We start from the raw sequence: 22,245 nt of genomic DNA on the forward strand, positions 1-22,245 counted from the left end.
TACGTGCACATTACATAGGCGTACTGTGTTGGTTCTGTTGTTTTCACGACAAGATGTCCTCCAGCAAGAAATGTCTAAGTGAAGAGTGAAGAGATAGGAGAAATAACGAATTATCAATATAAAGCGAATTCGTGTTAACATGAACAATGGATGTCATTTTAAATAAAAAAATACAGCAACTTAACGTCGATATGGCTTGTGTACAGTTGGGTCTATGAGAGGTCATTATCATGGACATAGTCATCTTTCCGAGGAAATGGAGTTAACTAACTTTCAAAGTCCAGTTTCCATCCTTGCCGAACTAGGTTGGAATAGTGGAATAATATTTGGGCTCGACTAACTAGTCTATACATAGTCCAATCAAAACCCGTAACGATATCGACATCCCGTTCACAAACAACAAGGCAACTGCCGTGCCGTATTCGTTCGACTGCAGTATTTGCAGAGCATGTGTATAGTCAACTCGGCGTCGACATATATTTTGCAAATCTTTTCAGGTTTTGAATCAAGGTGCTCAAGTGATATGATGCACTTCGCGAGATCGAACCCGTATTAGTTAAAGAGCGTTATCATCGATGAGATGGCCTTGACTGGGAGCCGCCATATTGCTTGAAGCAAATGCAAATGACATGAGAGGTGGTTTGGTTTATTTGTTGGTTGTTTAACGCCGCACTCAGCAATATTCGAGCTATATGTCGGTGGTCTGTAAATAATCGAGTCTGGACCAGACAATCCATGAGCATCGATCCACGCAATTGGGACATGATGACATGCATCGACCAAGTCAGCAAACCTAACTTCCCGATCCCGTTAGTCGCCTTTGACGGCAAGAATTGGAATCGAATTGGTCAGTAAGGGGGACATAGACGGGGGAGGGGGTAGGGGGTGGTGGTGTGGACTCGTAATAGCCTCTGGTGGTGCTGCAATCGAGGCCAGAAATTCTAGACCAGTTCGGCAAGGGTGGAAACTGGACTTTCCAAGTCAGTTAACTCTCTTGCCTCGGGAAAATGGGTACACTGGGGTGTAAGAGATGTCATTGGGATGGAAATGTCTTGTGTACATTGGGATGTAAGAGAGGATCTTATCATGAACGTGGCTAGTGTAAAATGGGGTCTGAGAAAAGTCATTATCATGGACATGACCGAGGATCAGCTACGCAGCGACATGCATGTAGTCCACAACGTTCCACCACACACCAGGAAGACAGGTTTTTGCTGATTGCAGCAAGACGTCATCACTTTATGACTGCTACCACACTCAGAAATGACCTGCGGAAAGTCAATGACGTTAACGCTTCTACTCAGAGAGTGCGTAATCGTCTCAGTGAGGCTGGTCTCCGGTCACGGAGGGCATGCATTCAGATCCTGCTGACCCGATATCACAGGCAGGCATGTTTGGATTGGGCTGAAGATCACGTCAATTGGACAGACCAGGACTGGGCTCCAGTACTTGTTGAATCGAGATAATGTCTAGATTTAAAAGATCGTCGTGTCCGTGTGTGGCGTAGACAAAGGGAAAGATTTCAGGATCTCAACGTAGCCGAACATGACCGCTATGGTGGAGGCTCAATCGTGATTTGGGGTGGGATCAGCAGAGCTAAAAGAACAGATCACAATGTACTACAGCGGGGAACGATGACAGGTTTACGCTACATCTGCTGACAAGCTGGGTGCGTGCGCGAGACCGTATGCTGGTGCACGAACTCATCGTATCAGGGTCGTTGATGCATATTTGGAAAGGAAACATTGTCCGCATAGAGTGTCCAGCCCGGTCACCAGACCTCAACCCTATCAATCACATGTGGAACGAGCTGAAGATTGCCCTCTCATGATACCCTGTCCTTGCGGCATCTCTATAGGAACTCGGCAATACTCTTACTGAAGAGTGGACCACTCTTCCCTTGCAACCATCCAGACAGTTATGGGGGCATAAGACAACGGTGCCAGGATGTGATCGCATCACGTGGATCACATACGCGCTTCTGACAGTTGTCTTTAGGACAATGAATTTATTTCCGTGATTTGTTTACGTTTTAGCCTTGGTCAGATACTCTCATTTTGACGGGGGGACTGACTAATCATTGGTCACATGTTGTTTGTTGGCATTGCGTGGCACATGACAACAGACTTTTGTTCCTGTCTTCACGCAATATTGTCTTTGGCTATTTCAACAGATGCACACAATCTGACGTATAACCTTTTAAAGTGGTGATCGACGGCAATTTTGGAGTGGAATACATATCGCCATATTGGGTGAAGTGGAATCTGCTGCATTGTTTAAATTATTTGAAATTGACGTATGTCTTGTTCACACTGCCTCCTCATCTTCCTCCACCTTGGCACTGTATTTAACAAACCTACCTTTTTCAATTCATTGCCTATATTTAGTATATTCAAGTTTCTCGAACGTGACCGTTTGAGTTATTGGCTCAAACAAAGCTATGGATAACAGAAGTAAACACAATTTCCGCGCTCAATGTCGTCGAGCACTCTGATTGGTGGCTGCTCGAACCATACCAAACGCACGTAGTGAGTGTCACAATACATGAAGATAACGTGGCAGCAAGTTAATAAAAGCGACTAAACTCTTTCCATTTTCATGAGAAAATATCTGCTAAAAGCAGAGTCGATTGTTAGATTCCGACTATATCATGAGCAGTTTATGAATCACTATCACACATTGATGATACCAGGTCTTCGTGAAAAGAAGAGGGTATCCTGCCCCACCAATTGCAAGTCAATTGTTCACCTGCAATGAACACGATATCATGTGGAACGCGTCAAAATACGTAATTGCAACGGACATAACTATTTTCATCAATCATTTAGTTCACTATTTATTTATAGTATATTTGTCTGAAACCTTACATACCATACATACGTACATGCATACAAGAATTAACATAGCTATAAATATTATGGTACTTTTTCGTGTCAATTACTTTAATTGTTTTGAAGGAACTGTCAGAAACATAATTGTAATGTTAATGTGACTTGACCAGTTCATTACAAATTGCACCAAAATTACAAAGAACTGAACCAAATACAACTATCATCATAAAAATATTATCATATAGTTACAACTTCGGTAACTCATTTAACGATTGACAGCTTTCGGGAGACATGTTTAAGTTGCTTTCCCATCTGTGGACAGTGTGGGGCAGAGGAGTTCCAAGACTGGAGAAAAACCATCTGTGTTAATAAAGGTGAAGGACAATAACAGAGGCATCCATCAGAAAATACCACAGAAAAGATGTTTCCCATCAGCTTTCCAGTGTCTTTGTCATCCTAGGCAGAGGTGGGATTTGAAACCACCCACGTACACCTCCAAAAGAGATCCCTATTTGTCTAATAAGCCTGCAGTCGCACTCAGGAACAGATGAACACATTAGATGATTGTAAACATACTTTTTTATAAAGGTTATGATTACACAAACGTAATTATTGAAAACAGAATGTCACGAACTTTCTTTTACTAAACGAAAAGTCTTAACTTTCAACATCCGACGAAATGATAATGAAAACATTACCTGCTCACAATTATGAGCATTTGACATTCAGGCCCGCCATTCTGAGCACTCAGATGTGTCTAATATTCTGGGCATTCTGGGGTGACATTTTCTGAAGGTTTGTTGCATTAGGAAATTGAGTGGAAGCAACGCCAGTACTTGCCACCACGGATACTCTTTACTTTGTAGGCGAGAGTGTGTTTCCCTTATCAAAACCGATTTACCAGTGCCAGCCTATGAACCTACGTAAACCTAAGATATTGTAAGAATTTCATTAATCTTAAGATAGCTCCATATCGGGCGTAAGATTATTTATCATCTTCATCCAATAAAGCAGTATGCTTTCCATAGATATATTTAATAATGAAGATGGGGGAGATGATATGATGATGATCGAGGATAGGTTGATAAGAATACCGCGAATATTCCGAGAAACTCGTCGTCTCGATTCACTGGACGACGTGGAGTGTTTCTGCTGCTATTGAGTGCACCGCCAGGATATCCTTTATTTAGACTTTGTAATCCTTCGATTCAGCGACCGTCATGTCACATCCGATTTTTGTCAAAAGAATTTCAGTCACAGCTGACCGGCGTCTAATTGTAAGCTAAAAATAAAATTTACAATTGGCCCAGACAACTTAGGGCATTGCTGTCCGGATCCCTGAATATACTCGGGAAAATGAATTACATGTGGCAGAGTATATTGTTACTTTATTTCAGATGATAATAAATAGAAATTTGATTGAGGCGCTTGTATAATGTGTTATTTGGCAGTGACCTTGATTTAGAGTGATCTCCCATGGTAGTTCATAGCTCAAACTCCGTCCCAGCGCTTGATAACTTCTGTACCCTCCTTCAAGGAGAGCTTATCTGTGAGGAGCTCATCTACTGCCTTCTTAACCGTCGGACGACAGTATTCCAGTTGCTTCAATGTAGAAGACTCTGGAAGGCTGGTCATACCAATATAAGAGCGAGACGAGGACGATTCTTATCAACTTGCCCGGTGCGGACGGGATACTTATAGGAAAAGACAGATTTTTAGACTGCCTGTTTCCATTCCTGGATTCAAGAACGAAACACGTTGCTCATTTAAGTCCTCCAGTTGTGATAACTGCTGGACATGCGTGGCTGCACCGACTTTTATAAGTGGACCTGATATTGTATATTACTGCTGCAACACATATTTTGACCCCTTGTATTGCCTTTTATGATTGTAAACCTTGTCGTGTGTATGTCAATATAATTTGTTAATTGTTCTTTGCTCTTGTGTGGTTATTTATTGATTTCACAATTTAGTTCTGTACGTACCCATTTCTGGGTTAACTTTGCGTTTCAAAGTTGTGTGAATCAAACATTGATAGTTCATTTTGTAATCTGTGCGATTCAAATTGCCGCCCTTCGAAAACACAGAGAAAGCATCACAGATTGTATGTCAGAACTGTTGTTAATCGCGATAGCGATCCACGTAACTATCGAGTTGATAGCCTAAAAAGTTAAGTTCTATCCGAATCTGTGCTGACAGAAGTACAAAACATCATAGCCTTTCGATAATGAGGGAAGGATTTAAAATGTGAATGTACACTGTCTATAGAACAATTTCTTTCTTTAATTTTGACAGCAAAATTTCAGGACATATTCCATCCAGACATGATAATGAAAATAATAAGATTTTTCTAGGTCTTATTTACAATTACTCCTTTCGAGGATCGCGATTTAAAAAGGCGAGTGGCCATGCTCATTTGGGAGTAAATCGGCGTTAAAAAGAAAATTTGTTGAACATTGTCCTAAATTCAGTTTTCGCAAATTCCGCTTCTCTCGCTTCTCTTGCGTTAATTGATTAAACTAACAGATCAGTTAGGAGATTAACCGACATGTTTTGAAATGTGACCTAGTCTAACTGTAAATTAGATACGTCCTATTTCAATTTGAAACCGAGCGTTTTGGCGGGATCGTATGCCAGATGATAGACAGCATAACTTGATCTCTCCTAAATTATCTCCCTTTTCGTAACAAAAGTCAGTTTGCCACTTTCAAATTTTGACAAGAATATGTCGAGATAAATGTAAACCTTTTTTAAATGTTCTAAAATCCAAAAGCTAAAAATACTTTTTGTATCCGTTGATTACTCATGAAATAGAATGGATATATAACCAAATAAAATTAACCAGCATGACATTGTGACAATTTTTGTTTTGTGTGTTTCCAGTAGTAGTGAGTGAGTGAGTTGGGTTTAACGCCGCTTTTAACAGTATTCCAGTTATATCACGGCGTGTCAGCTCAATGTGGGAGGAAAGTCAGACGTGGTGCAGGTCTCAGACGTTTACCACTTCGGGGAAATCCACGAGCACGGGTATGGTGCTGACAAACCTAGAAACATAATCGGGGCGAACCGGGATTCGAACCCACAATCATAGGTTTCTGGGTTTCCAGTAGTAATGTTTTTACCAGCAACATGACTTCTCAAACTGACCCAGTAAACATCAGATTTGAACACGTATCTTTAATGCTGAATGTCTGCTGTTCGATGAAACGTATATTCATTGTCATGTTGAACAACGTCCCTTAGTTTCGTCCTTGTACTGTGTGTGTTTCAAGCGAAAATATGCTGACATAAAGAAGTAATAATTTGTTCTTCATAGAAAGTTGTGTAAAAATTTAGTTATTGAAAATAAGAACATAATATTTGGTCATTCTGATCAATGGTTTTTTTCATAACAAATTCACTGACAAAATCAGTGCTTGGTAACAGGACACAGAGCGACACGCTCTAAAAGAAGGGTGACGTAAAACGAGGCGTAAAACGAAAGTGTTTTTATGAAGACCTGGTAGCTAAAAATCTGTGTTCTGTTCACATTACCCAAACACGCGTAAGAGTATCATGCACCCAACAGAAACGCAAACATCCAAGTTGTGCGCCGGGCAATAACATGCATCTTCAAACTGCGAATCACGACTTCAAAGTCGAGGAGATATCTTTATGAATATGTAATGAGGAATAAATTGTAATTTCAGAATACGGTTTATTATACCCCCGTCCTAAAAAAGGGCGGGGGTATATAGTTGCATCAAGGATTTCCTTCCGTCCTTCCGAGGACGTTTTTGGTATCGACCTATAACTTGAAAACGTCTGCAGATTCTCTTCTAACTTGGTGAACACTTTCTATATCAATAGGAGAGGTGCAGTGCGAATATTGATTTCAATATTCAGATTTTCTGAAAAAAGAAAGCTTTGTTCATTTTTATACTTTAAAGTTTACTATTTATTTAAACATTTGTGCGACCTATAAGATGGAATTGTTTTCAAATTTGGGAACAGTTTCCATTTTTTAGCTTTTTCAACATTTGTGCCACCTATAGCTTGAAAACAACTTCATGGATTCTTTTCAAATTGAGGGTTCAGTGTCTATACCAATAGGAGAGTTGCAGTGCAAAGTTTGATTTCGATATGTATAGTTTCTGAAAAATATGATTTTTTTCATGTTTTGAACTAGGAAATATATATGTTGGAGTCGAGGTTGGGGGTATTAGCGAGACCTGCTCACTTTTTGCCTTGTTTTCATTGAACTTAATATCAAGCACAGGTACTTGTTTCCTTAGTTAAGAATCTTTCACCACATTATTTCAGTTTAAATAGCTGTAGTGTGGTAACGCTATATCTATTGATTATAACATTCTTTGCGTTTGAAATGTGTCTTTACATGACACGTATATCCTACAAAGAATAGTATCAACGATTAGAATATGTGTGGTCATGACATTATTGTCACCTGGATTCATAATATGTAGACTTCAAAATGTCATACATGTGACGCAGGACACCAGAAGGTGTATTGAATGGCATTTAGAGAAAACAAATCATGTTAGGAAGAAGAGTGTGTTGATAGTATATGTTGATATATAAGGGCGAGGTGAGCTCATTATTATGTTTGACATGTTGCCAACCGGACGCTGAGATGTTGATTTCGTGCGAAACGAATTAGTTTGCGCAAATGCATAAGAAGTTGAGTAAGATCTGTCCTTGAGACACGAGAGAGATAATACTATGTAAAGGGTCGTCGGTTTTATGTCTAATCCACTGGCTTGCCATATAGCAACTACAATAATCTCTTCGCAGTCATTTTGTTTTGTGTTAAGGTCGTCATGGCATCTTTCATCACGTGTCACCAAATATTCCACAAGCGCATTATGGCGTTTTGTTTCGCCAGTTATTATGAGTTGGGTAGTCTTCCGTCGCAAATGTTAGCAACTGCAGCAACTGCAAGCCATGAATATGAGTGGTTACCGAGTTGGTTGGTTACGTACAACTGACATGAATCGATGGCTTATGGCGGTGTAACTTGATGTAAAATTGCGTCGGGGTGGTACGAACCTGGCGGAGACATGAGCCACTGCTGTTCTTTGACTGCAGTATGTTGATAAGGGCATCATGCTGAGCAACAGAAGTGTGATTATGTAATGTTTCAAAGATTGCTCAGATATAATTTCAAGGGCACCAATGCCTCGGATAACTTTTTCATGGTGGTGTGGCACTGACACGGTTTTATTTGTATTTGTGGTAACCCCGTGGCGCGGGTGTTCGTTACACAATCTTTTCAAGACTGTTTACCCTCATGGGCTGCTGAGAATATTAACAAACCGATTTCGGTTTCGAAAGGGGGCGCGGAAGAAACCATCAATTTTGATTTCGTTTCAAATGTAGAATTTTTAACTATTAATGGGGCATAATATTTTGTTTTATACCTGCGTGACTATTTTTACTTCTCGCGGTCGTTTCAGCATCATTGTAAGACATTCATGCTTCATCTTGATTGACAGGACAATGTTGTCAAGAATACGTTAGATCATGGGGCATGGGGGTGATTTGATTATGACGTCAGCCCTTTATGACGTAACTCAAAAAGTGTACGTTATCGTAGGATAACGTACTATCGGCTCTTTGGATCTTTAAGCGAAGCCTTTTAGAATTTGTAGCAGTGTATGGAAACCTGGGTGTATAACTTCGACAATCCCGTTAAAATATACTTGATATTGTCTAGTGGGTCACAATGTACAATACAAAGACGCCGATTTCGGTACGATTCGTATCAGGACATACTTGAACGCTTTGTGCGAAAGGTTCATGAACACAATCATAACCTCAAATTGTCCATGATGAATTTTGGAAATGCTGGGTTATTCCAAGCTCAATAATAGATGATTGTACATGTGTTGTAATTAATACTACCTATATGTATGTGTATGTCATTGCATCATGCTATTGTGTGTAAATACCCCCTATATTTGCACAGAGTAACTCTATGTATCGTCCTTATGTACATAATAAATCGGGGTATAGTTTTAGTTGCAAATGGCGGTCTCCGTTTAGCCAAAGTACATCTGTGTATCTCATCTACTCAATAACCCTTCATGTAATATTGCCAGATGAACGTGTTTTCGTATCTTAAATACCAACTATTGTTTTTGGAATAAATCCGTTGGTTATCATAATACACACATCTTGTCTATTCCTAATATTGAGAATTGAGAACAGTGGTTCTGAGATAATGACGGAGCACCAGCTGATGTAGACCGACCCTCCTCTGCTGATGCCACCTGCCCTGTTTTCTAGTAAAAGTGGTGATCTTTATTTCATGTTAGCCATGGAAAGTATCCTGTTTCTTTAAATCTTTGAATTTCTATTTTACTATGGCGAAAAGCTAAGTCAAAGTGTCAAAACAACATTCTGAATTCGGGTTCATAAGTACATGGTTTCTGAATCTTCATAATAAACTTGACATGAACCGAAATCAAAGATGGATATGCAATCACCAGTCAAGCTGTTGGTAGCGTACCGCAGCACCCAACTTCTTCCAGCGTGTACAAGATATATAAATGTATCATATAATCGGTATGTTTCTCGGCAGGATAAAGCTTGTCATTCGGCGATCGAGTCAGACTTAACCATGGAAACTACTGAGACAACTGCTATCATTATCAAGGAATAGTCTAATATACTGAAACTATTGTCTAATTGTGATGTAGCAAAGGCATTTTACAAGTTTTGGCAACTTTGGAGATATAAATTGCGAACCAATTTTGCGAGGACACTAGCCAAACGGGATCAGATTCCATAGCTGTGTTTGTACACCTCTGCGGCTTGGAACCTTTTACACGAATTAACAGTTGGATTTGGCCGAAATATGTTCGAATTGTTAAGTTGTTTCGTTTTGTTGCTGTGTGTACATCTGACGCACTTTGGAATGTTATGACAGGACAGGCCGACTATCAACAACGTTTGACTGTGGCCGTAACGTCTCATAGACTAGGGTTAGAGTAACTTCCCTTTGATAAAGGACGGTTACTCTATCGGACAGATTGATGGATTGCCGCGAAAGGCAAGTTAAAACAATCTGTGTAGGCAATGGTTGTTTTGCATATATGCAGTTACGCCACTGTATAAGAAACAGGTTTCAGTTTCAGTCCGACTGACACATAACTTATACCCACTTACGTAATATTATATTAATGCGCACATTCCAGGAAAACTTGCATTGTTTAGGTAATGTTTGTGAGAGATGGAAAGACATTTCGTGCACAGAATTGAAGAATGACATTATATGATAAAAAGGTTTTCACGTTTGCGTATCTGGGGATGGTAAATATCCTGGTTAGGAGGAAACACTATGTATTTACCTCGCCAAGGCTCGCTACTTGTCCGTGTTGTGATTATTGTGTACTGTATTAGGACTATCTAAACTTGAAGCATCTTTTCTACTTTCAGGCAGACTTGTGAGCTTCCTTGAAAACTTCGTGACGCATGCCTCTATAATGATTATTCTGGCCGTCAGCCTCGGACGATTTTTTGCTGTTGCTCACCCACTCCGCACTTACTCTTCTGGCAGCAAGTCCAAGGCCATGCTAATCATGGTTGTCATCTGGATCGTGGTCCTCGCCGTCACTTCACCCTTCCTCGTCATGGCTCACACAACTGAGGAATACCATTTCATCTACCAAGAATACGTCTCGATATGCATCACTCCTATCAACCAGAACTGGAAGACTGTTTACATGGTCATCATATTTTGCTGTTTCTTTGTCGTCCCCATGGCCCTGCTCGTGTTCCTGTACACGTTCATTATCTACAAGGTTGTCAAGGATACCATGATGAGTGGGGATGTCAAGGACAGCGCTAAGGTTCAGTCCAACAACTCAAGGAAGCAACTTGTAAGCATGCTGATTGGAATCATTGTTCTCTTCTTCTCGTGTCTGCTTCCGTTTCGTATTGTAGCACTCTGGCAGATTTTCACCCCGCTGGAAAAGGTACGAAGCATGGGGGTGGAACAGTATCAAAACCTTATGGCATTCGTTCGTCTTCTCATCTACGTCAACAGTGCTGGTAACCCAATCATATACAACATCTATTCACAAAAGTTTCGAAATTCTTTCAGAAAAGCCCTTGTATGTGGTTCAAAAAACGATCTGAGCAATGCCATGAGGCGAACGACAGTGACGAACTATAGCTATGTGAAAAGTGATGTGAGCCAAGTCGACTATGTGTGAAATTGATGAACTATACTTGGCTGACAATTGCATTTGAACCATAAGATTTCCTGTCGATATCAAACTGTCGAAATATTACTGGAATGTAAACATATAGCCATGGTTGCAAATAGCACACATTGTCGTTCATCCGACATTTCTTACCATGTGGTATTTATGACGCTTTGCTGGAAGAAGAAATACATTTTTCTTCTCGTGTTTGGTGGAGCCAAATTAACATGAACTTTTACCCATGCTCGTCACGATACGTAATCCGTCGGCAGAGACAGATCTGGAGATGGGTAGACAGAATATATCTAATGTCAATGACATTCTTCTTGGCTGTGGTTTTGTTTGTTGTGTTGTGAGACAAACGTTATGTTACGTTGTACCATTGTCCTTCACTCTCCTCATTACAGTATCTTACGTTTTATATGCACATCCACGGGACTGACCCTTCACTCTCCTCATTACATTATCTTACTTTTTATATACACATCCACGGGCCTGACCCTTCACTCTCCTCATTACATTATCTTACTTTTTATATGCACATCCACGGGACTGACCCTTCACTCTCCTCATTACATTATCTTACTTTTTATATGCACATCCACGGGACTGACCCTTCACTCTCCTCATTACATTATCTTACTTTTTATTTACACGTCCACGGGACTGACCCTTCACTCTCCTCATTACATTATCTTACTTTTTATTTACACGTCCACGGGACTGACCCTTCACTCTCCTCATTACATTATCTTACTTTTTATATACACGTCCACGGGACTGACCCTTCACTCTCCTCATTACATTATCTTACTTTTTATATATACGTCCACGGGACTGACCCTTCACTCTCCTCATTACATTATCTTACTTTTTATATACACATCCACGGGCCTGACCCTTCACTCTCCTCATTACATTATCTTACCTTTTATATGCACGTCCACGGGACTGACCCTTCACTCTCCTCATTACATTATCTTACCTTTTATATGCACGTCCACGGGACTAGTGACCCTTCACTCTCCTTATTACAGTATCTTACCTTTTATATGCACGTCCACGGGACTAGTGACCCTTCACTCTCCTCATTACATTATCTTACTTTTTATATATACGTCCAAGGGCCTGACCCTTCACTCTCCTCATTACATTATCTTACTTTTTATATACACGTCCACGGGACTGACACTTCACACTCATCTTACATACTCACCGAGAAAAGAAACGCAAATACCATACATGTTGGTTAATATATGAAGAACTACTCATATTCAAGAGACATTAGAATGGATCGATGCACAAACGAATATACTGTTATGTTGTGTGAACGAACGCTCATGAACGCATCACATATGACGTCACAGATCAATGACTCGACATGCACCATTTATCTTGTGCAGGATTAGTGTGTAAAGTTTGGAAATCACGTGAATATCGTGATAAGAATAACACTGTGGTAACACTAGACTTATTGTTAGTTTTGTCTTTGGAAACATGTCTTTTTGACGCATATATACTTCTCTACATGTTTCTATGGTTCGCGTTTCTTTTGGCGATGAGTATATAATTCACCCACATTCTCATTTCTACTTGTCCTAACAAAACAATTCATGTACAAATGAACAGGGTAAAGCCTATATATGTTTCATTACTTGTTAAGTGAAATTGTCGTGTGTACCGCCGATGATACATTTACTGATCTGATTCTATTTTGTTGTATTTTCCAACTTCGAACCGAATGATTAAGCATGGATATTACGATTATTATAATAACCAAAGCATATGGTCCGATCTTAACTTGTTAATGATATCACACGTCCAGGACCATTCTTCTAGTACTTCAAGTTAGTAGGCGATGAAATGAAGGCAGAAGGCAAGGTTGCTAGGTTTCAGCTGTGATATTAGTCTCTACGTCCAATTACACATGCCAACTCTCATGATATGGCCATTATCAAGGCGCACCTCACAACACTCAACTTGCCAATGATGAACTTACATCCTTTCTCATGTAACTCCTGCCCATCTGCAAGCCTTGGACTAATACCCCCGCTGTTAGGGTACTCCTCTGTCTAATCCTGTGTGTTGATAGGTTGCCTAAGTTACATCGCTTTTCATAATCATTGTAGAGTCTATTTTCAGAAGTTGTTGGTTGTTCGCGTGTTTGGACGATGTTTTCGGAATGTGTTTTGTTCGGACTATTCACTTTTATTAAGCTATGCCTGCCATAAACAGCTTGCTTTTCATCAGGATTACGTTTATACATTGCGTAACATTAGCGGTAGTTCTTTATAAATATTTACGAGCAGCGTGATGTAACTGACATAATGTTCAAAGTGGTGTTTAACCCTAGCTCAGTAATAACCTGAATGTGAACAGTAGTGTGTAATATGTATGCAACGTAATATGCAGGTGTGCCCAAGGTCATACTCTGGAAATAGTATATGTGTAGCATATTATTGGCTGGGGCATTGTTTTCATCAATATTGTATCTAAGCTGTTGCTCAATATTATATATCATTGTTACCGCTGATACTATTATACTGTATGTATATTATCTGTGTTTACATATCTATATGTATGTGTCATGTGTAATTAAACTGGTTCTTTTTGTATGCCATAAAACATACAAAACTTCAACATACAAGGCAGGAGTGATACATCTAGGCGATACGCCAAGTTCGTAGTTTTACATGGCTAATATGTCAAAGAGAATATCTTACATATCTTAAGCATATCTCAATACACCTGATAGGAATAGCTAGGAGACTTTTGTGTGAAATACATGATGGTCTTGGTTGAATACTGTTGACAACCTTGTTGACCATCACAGTCCCTGGTGCATGTCAGGTAACTGCAGACCAACCCAAAGTAATACTGTGGTTTTTTTGTGGCGTTGCCTTGTCGTAAAAAGGATTCTCACATTACAAAGGGAAAGGTTATCCTTTTTATCCACCCAAGGCTGCTATGAATACCAAAGTGCTCTGCCCACCGTGAGACGGCAGTCTCACAGTCTCTACTACCACACAGACAATTACTACGACTTTCGTGTATCACATAAAAGCGAATGGTCACGGTTTTATATGCTGGGCGTATTAAAACACGCTGTGCATTCCCTTTACTCTCCCTTCTTTAAATACCTTTGGTAACAATAAAGCTTATAACCTATTCCTGCCTTTTGTAACTTGTTGAATTTGTTTTCTGGTTTATTAAATGTAAATAAATAATAAATAGCTATATAATCTACTTCTCACGTGGTACGTATTACTTTATGCATCCATCTTTCCTCGTGTCTTGGCTATCTTACATACCTCTTACAACTTGCGGTCGTGGTGTAAAAATGCTCAAGAATTTCGTTTTGTAACTCACCTGTTGAAGATGCCATTTAGGAGATAGACCTACTGTGTTTGGAAATTTGATGTAGTCCCACTGTGGAGTAGTTACCTCTTATTTTAATTTGGTACCGAGCGCTTTAGATAAATAAGAGGTATCCACTCTACAATGGGACTACATCAAAACAGAGTAGGTTTATCGCCAATCTACCATGACGGCAACAGCGCTTTGAAAACGGTGCTCTCTTGCAACCCGTAACTACACAGGGTACATAGGTTCGCCATCTTAGAGCATTCCTAAAAGGGGTCACAAGTTCTTTCATTTGTAACAAATATAAAGTTCAACATTAAAATACCCATAGTCTTGGCTAATTCATAATAAGTGTTCAAAAAGAAGTTGACAAATAACCCTCCAAACTTAGTCCAGAGATACATGTTTTAATTTCATCGCAACCTGCGTTTCTTGGAAATCAGCGAGACAAGTCATTTCTTAAAAATCGAATGTGCCATTTCCCATTGTAGGGGTGACAGGTTGTAAAAATTGTTTAAGAATACTAAACGAATATATTTTTCCAACAAACTTTTTGAATTTACATTTTACTATTTATTTTACATGTGTACGTCTTATTAGTAAACCAGCAATAATTGTTGACCCCAGTAAATAATTTTTAAAAAATCAAAATAAATGCCTCTCCACCCCGAACTTGGATGTAGCAGAACTTGACCTACATCACGGTTACTCATCCCTCAAAACGGCTGCCATTGTTGTCGTTTACATTCTCGAAGCAAGATGACAACCCCGATCTATGATGTGGTTCAACATTAACCTGTAGATTTACTGGGAATGAGCCTGATGGTACACGTGATTGCCAATGGAACTGAGTATGACTAAACAGCCGCTTGTTAGGCTGCAGACGAGTCCCCTTTTTTCACACGCGGAATCTGAATTGACCTGTCAATTTTAAAATTTGACGGATTCAAAACCAGCGTGTGAAATCAGAGAGACAGTTGTGGCCCAGAAACAGTGTTTTTTTAATTGTGCGTGTTTTGAAATGAATTTCATCAATTTTGTTTTCGTGGCCTTTCGAAGGTAGGAGTGTTTTCTGACTTTCAAATCAACTTATGCCAAATCCTGACGGTGGTGTTTGACGGAGACGGCAATGACTATCGATCACAAAAGGGTTTGCAAACAAAATGTTGTCATGTATAAAGTTACTTCTTATAAAGTTACCAGTCAGAATCAGGCATTCTTCAAAGTCACGGTAGAATGTTTTATAAACATTACACATTGTGTATTAACACGATCAACTGGTCATTCGAATAAGAGGAGGTGGGTAGACAAGGTTGTCATCGTCGAATTCTACCGGCCTACTGGCTGTCTGCTGTTCATGGTCAACGACACGAGACTTCTCAGGAGAGACAGATGGCGCTTGCAGCTACCCACTTTGCTCCCAGGCAGATTATCGTCTCGCAATAGGCCATGTAAGTTTCACGAAACACCAGAGATGCATCAACACAATATCCATGCACCTTAGAACGTTTATTTGAATACTTAACTTGATTCGTATTTTGATCTACTGCAGGATTTGACATCTTTTGCCCCAAAACACTGTCCTTGTCAATGTTGTTATGTGCGTGACATTCAATTAGTTCTGTAGCTCACCTAGATAAACAGTCAGCTAACTGAAATGTTTATATTTTTCGACTATTATTGGGAATTGCGTATTGACAAATATGCATCAAATTTCAACAATTTTTTAATATGCAACAGTGCAAGCGTACCTATACCATTGTTGTTATACAAGGTATGGTAAGGGCCCTTTTTGACCTACGGGATTTGTAGAATTAAAGAAATGAGGAAAACCTTTATCAATCAAGTTATCAGATGTGTTCATATGAATGAAAATTGAACTCTCTTAATTTCAAAATTTGCATGTTTAGGACTTCTTTACCACTTATCTTGACAGACATAATTACCCATGTGAAGTTATCCTATTCAAAGACGAAGTTATATACAAAGTTTAGTGACGAAAAATGTGAAATTCTAACCAAACACTTTAGTGAACATTTAATATCTGGCGACATTGACCTCCACACTAATGGTATAATTTATTGTCTCCATACTCTTGGCTATCTGCTTTCTGAAAACAGGTTGTTGAATAATATTTAATTCTTAATATTTTTATTATATATTTAAAAACAATTACATTCGTTATTTTGTTGATTTAATGACGCTTCAAACTAATTATGGTGCCAAAATTCAATGCTCGACGACATTGGTACCATAGACATAAAAACATTGCAACATCCTTTTAGAACATAATTAAAGTGCAATAGGTCCACTGTGAAAAATGAAGAACAAATATTTTGCAACATAGTCTGTGGCGACGATCTTCTTATCCCATGGCGTGGTCCCAACATGAATAGCATTGAAATAAATTACAGCTCCGGAAGATATGCAGGTGGTCAGTGAAAAACAGTTTTAAGTCCACAAAACTGAAACATGATGTGTGCATTTTGGAACAAATGCAAACGGATAAGGACTCCAATATAAGTTGCTAATAAACCTCATTTTAAGGCATCACATTTGAAGACAAAAATATAGAATACTAAACGAGCTCCCGTGTAATACCAATTTTATGAAACGAGTGAATAGTTCTGGTATCTGACGAGCCAAAGCGAGTCAGATACCACAACTATTCACGAGTTTCATAAAATTGGTTTTACACGAGAGCGAGTTTAGTATTTTATTTATTACTTGTCATTTATAATGTTTTTAGAATTATACTGTTGAGTGTAAATAGGCTGACACCTACACGATCCATGGCATAATCCAATTGAGTTTAACAGAATAATACTTCAAACACGTCAAAAGTTGAAACGTATGAATTTAATATCATACAATGGGCCACCTTTAGAATTCAGGCGTTCGTCCCACAAAATTATCGTAGTGCTAAGGCTATCACAACTCACATAATTTAACTTAGACTAAAGACTCTCGTTGCGCTAGAGTACGATCGCCTTGTGGAACGGGGCCTTGCACCTCAAAGTTTACAATGACGTCACAATACCCGATGACGTAATTTGTTGAATTTTGTTGCAAGATCCATCGGCGAGTCAAAGCAATGTGACGTCAGCCTAGCAACAAGGTTGCTGGGGTCATCGAGTGTGCATAGCCTCCTCCCAGTGATCTATCATCTCCACACACAATGTCGTTGAATACGCCAAGGGATGTTGAGAGTTTTCAATATTTGTTCGTGAAACGTGTTCCGAGAGTACATAAGCACGCGTTTTGGTATTACACAATGTGTAATAAAGCTGTATGTTTATTAAACGGGTGATCTCTTCACGGGCAAGTAATAATATATTTTATTCCACATTAAAAAACACTTTCTATTTTTAAGTCAAATACTAAATATGTTGGAGATCAAGAAACACCCCTTCCTCTACTCTATATATTATTGATCATATCGAGGCTTGTTGTATGGTCAGCTCGCAAGTCGTATATCCCAGAGCTTGATAAAATTTACAATTGTGGTATCAGAAATCTAGAATTAGTTGGGTTTTTAAAAAAATATCTCCCATTGAAAACTTATATGGTTACGTGTATGCACCGTGTTCAATGTGAAGAAGAGTAAGTCGTACTCTCCAATAGATTTCCAATCTTCACTCAAATCCATCTAGCTCTTCTTGTCCCTTTATTCTTAAACCAGATTATCAGAATTAATATGATTTACAAATTAACTCCAACTCTCTGTATACACATACAATGGGATCATATCAATATTTCTCAATTTAACTTGTCAGAAATACAACCATCGCAATCTCATACAGCCTGACGTTATTTTACAATTGACGAAACCAACGAAGGCTGTTACAAATACATCATTTTACAGATAAGCATTTTTGGAAACAAAACATAAATATCTCTCTACCAAAGGTCTGTTTACCAATTAATCGAACACAGCGATAAAGTATTAGCAGCAGCTTTTTATGAAAATAGCACATTTTCTATCAGATTAACTGATGGAAGTTCCATGTTTACTATGGCTGGTTTATTGGTCCTGAAATATATTGCACACACTTTTCAGATAGTTTGCCTGATCTAAAGGCAACACAGAACCGTTAACAAACCGAGACTATTTAGATGCATTTTTAAGTCATCATCTGGACTTATCTGTGGCTGGTAGGAATATCGCGTTCTGTTGGCTTCTTAACCTCACCGGTATACATATCTCCAAAGCGGATTCTGGAGCTAAAACTGCATCCGTCTATTGTTGGAATTGCGTGTTAATGTCATTTTAATTTACTGGACTAACTCGTCATGATGACATTGCCATGCAGCGATGCCGTTTAGGACATGGTAACTATACACATACTCTTTACTGAAAGGGGAGGATCCTCCTGAATGCATCTCTTCAATCCCTATCAATCACTTTTTCTTGGTTGTGTTGACTTTGCACATGTCGGACTATGCTCAAAACATATCCGAACATTTTAGAACTGTTTCTAACAACGTGAATTGAGCATATTTGAAAGAAATTATTCGCTGTGATAAAAGACAGATCTTAATTTGAAGTGTGAGTTTCACCATTGAATGTGATTTTTTACTGACATTATAGTGATCTTTAACATCACTGTTATTGTTTCTATGTCGGTAGGGAAGGATATGTGAATATCAGTAAGATTGCTCATGCGTCGTGAAGCAATATATATATTATTATTGTCAAATTGACTAAAAAGTTGTCCCGCTGAACTTTTTCTTTTTTTACTCCAGTACCGAAATGTATCTCGACCATATCCAACTGACAACCTCTCCCTATGTTGGTCGAACCGTTTCTGTTAACACTGTATTATCCCGAAGGAAATACACGTCTTGAATTTATACCAGTCACAGCAAAGAATCTATGTTCGGTATGAGAGGTTTTAGGAACACATGTAGGCAATCAGTGCCTGTATCCAACAATTGGTGGCAACATAAAACAGATTGTTGCTAAGGGCTAGGCTAAATGTATGATATAATAAATTCAGGATTTTGTACTCCAGATTTGGCCAAATATATTCAACACGCTGATCCGCAAACAATATTGCCTGCAATGGACTTCGTTTTTAAGGATGTATCTAACATCAATATCCCATAGTAATGTCATTTTTGGACCCATGTTCATCAGTTTTTAAAGCTTTAATTGCTGCCTGGGAATCTGTATAAATGGTCATCTTTATCTACCTATATCAGAACTTGCAAAGTTACTAAAGGTTCAGCTGAAAATACTTCCAGACAATAAAGGAATCCAAACATCTTAGCGATGGGGTAATGAGGACAAACAATTAAATTGAGTGCCGAACGCAACCCAGGCGTCAGTTAAAACCACGTAGAGGTGTTACGGGGAGAAGAGGGATCAAGTCGGTTGCTGGTTTGAAGTCCATGATGCGCAGCTATTCTCAGTATTTTCAAACAAAAGGGAATTTTGTCATGGAATTTGTTTTACAAACATGTAATTAGTTCAAAAATGGGTAAAATGTTACAGTCAGATTATGAACATGTAAAATCTAGTGTCCAGCCTAATAATTATGTCAGATGCATTTGATCGTTCACTTACTTTAAGACAAGTCACTTCCTGCTTCAGTTTTTCTTCAATGAATTAGTTCCTGAGATGGAAAATGTGTGTCCAGTTACATCCAGATTCTACTTTTTTTTATTTGCTGATGAATTAATACTATATGGTGATACTGTTTCTAAAATAAAAAGCAATATATTCTTCAAAATTTCTGTGATACGTTTGTCGGTCAATATGTCTAAAATCGTATAAACTAAAATTTTAAAAACTGGTGGTTGATTGTCTCGTTTTGAGAAATGGTTTTATTAAAACAGTGTAGTTGAAGTTGTTCCTTGTTATTGTTTATCAAGAGGCTTGATCTAAAACGTCTGACAAAAGAGAACCGCAAGCCAAAGGTATTAATAAATATTTTGAGAAGTTTCACTCGTTGCAACTTTTTTCAACAAATTTCTTCCAACATATGCCAATATCATATGCATATCTTGTATGGTGCAGAATTTTGGGGGTGCAAGTGTTAGCACCTAAACGATGTTTTAGTTTAAAACTGTCTGCCTCGGGCTTCGCGGGGTTAGGTGAGTGTGGTGTATATTCCATTCATAGTGTTAAAAAATGTTATGATATGCTTGTATGAGCAAGGATGAATTGGAAAACTAAGTTTAGAATTTGTCTGTATATATTAGGATTTGGAGACAAAAAAAGGTATTTCTAAATATGTTTCAGCAACGTTTAAATGGCATCTTCCAACAAATTTGGTACATTGACCTGCAAGTCAAAAATGGCAAATAATGCAAAATTCAAAATTCTATACATTTGATCAGATATTTGAAGTTCGAAAAAAAGCAAATTCAAAATTGCTCTTTTTCGTTTTCGTTTAAGTTTGGGTATTGCGTGTGGGCGTCACTTCAATACAACTGGACATTTAAGTACATATAAACTGTGTAACATAAACTGCGTTGAAATTGAATTTCGTTTTCTTTTTGTGTGTTTCAGCACACGTACAGTTAATGAATACAACTATACATTAACACAAAGTTTCATCTTCATCCTAACATCCATAAATTTAACATTTTGATTATGTTTATACTTTCATACTTTCCTGCATAGTTTGTCTGTATGATGGCATAGGTGGAGGTACAGATTGATTTTACACCACTTCCGGGGGACTCTGATACGAGGGTTGACTGAAGTTCTCGGACTCATATAGAACTACTTCCACAGGTCCTATAACGTAATAGTTCGAGACTCTACCTGGTGCTGAAGGAGTTCTAAGCAACACTGGTGGATTGTACCTATGGCAATGACTTAGTTGTGCAGTCGTGCATTGTCCTGTTGGAAGAGCGCACATTTTCACAAATTGCCACGTTTCTTAGTGTTCATTTCATCAGGTAATTGTCTGAAAAGAGCGTTAAATATGCCCCGTCGTTGTCTGGCTTTCTGGAAGACAGTCCACTATAATGACACCCACAGTATTCCTGAACAGTCTTCCGGGACAGTCTTTACTCTCTTTAGTGGTGGTGATGTCAAATGCTTCTACTGATTTGATTGTTGTTTAGGCTCTCTCTCCTGCGAAATGCCTATTGCACTGGATATAAATTTGGCGGTAGGTCATGGATTTTCTGGATTATTTCTTCCAGGACGGTTATCCTCTTCAAAGCTCTCCCTGCTACGCTTAAAACTCTGCTACACCCCACTTTATGGCATAGGAAGGGGCATCCCTCCATAGAGGTGTACTTTTCTGCAAGTATATACTTGATCACTCCCCGTTCCTCACGTTTGTCCATTTTCCAAAGAGCACAGATCCCTGCTTATTTTACCGACTTGTCACAGTGACACAATTGGCTCAACTGTCTCAAGTGTTGTGAATATGCATGTATGTCCACAACGAAAGAGTTCACTATTATGCAATACCTTTTATGTGAGGCTCAGAACTTATCAGTCAACCCTTGTATTCCCTAAGCCAATCATTCATGTACTAGTTGCCTCGGATCAGCTGGAAAAAACAAAACTCATTGTGTGTGCCATAAAACCATGTTTGATAGAGCAATGAATACAACGTTCTGAATGTTAAACCTTCTATCTGTTTTATAGAAAGACTACAGTTGTGTTAAAGGGGGGTTAAATATTTATTTACCATTGAACCTCTTATTAGTCTTCACAACGGTACCAGTGTCAATGACACAGTAGATATGTTAAATCTGTCTGAAGCTGAAATTGAGCTTTTCAAACATTCTAGGAGACATCTTTCTTTTAAAAATCCTAGAAGAATTGTTGAATATATATATATATATAAATATACTGAGTCAAAAAAAAAATTCAC

At 38.7% G+C, this 22,245-nt stretch overlaps 1 protein-coding gene across 1 annotated transcript in view; it reads left to right on the plus strand.

Annotated features, from left to right (window-relative positions):
* The window catches only part of LOC125378231 (QRFP-like peptide receptor), a 38,294-nt gene extending 24,008 nt beyond the window's left edge, over positions 1-14,286 (plus strand). Inside the window, exon 2 of the mRNA XM_048393437.1 lies at positions 10,269-14,286. Within this exon, the coding sequence (XP_048249394.1) occupies positions 10,269-11,047 (779 nt within the window). The 3' untranslated portion in view covers positions 11,048-14,286. The remainder of the gene's footprint in view (positions 1-10,268) is intronic.
* Positions 14,287-22,245: the final 7,959 nt, after the last annotated feature.

This window comes from Haliotis rufescens, unplaced genomic scaffold, assembly GCF_023055435.1.
Source record: "Haliotis rufescens isolate VD_foot unplaced genomic scaffold, xgHalRufe1.0.p SCAF_12, whole genome shotgun sequence".
Classification (NCBI taxonomy): Eukaryota; Metazoa; Mollusca; class Gastropoda; order Lepetellida; family Haliotidae; genus Haliotis; species Haliotis rufescens.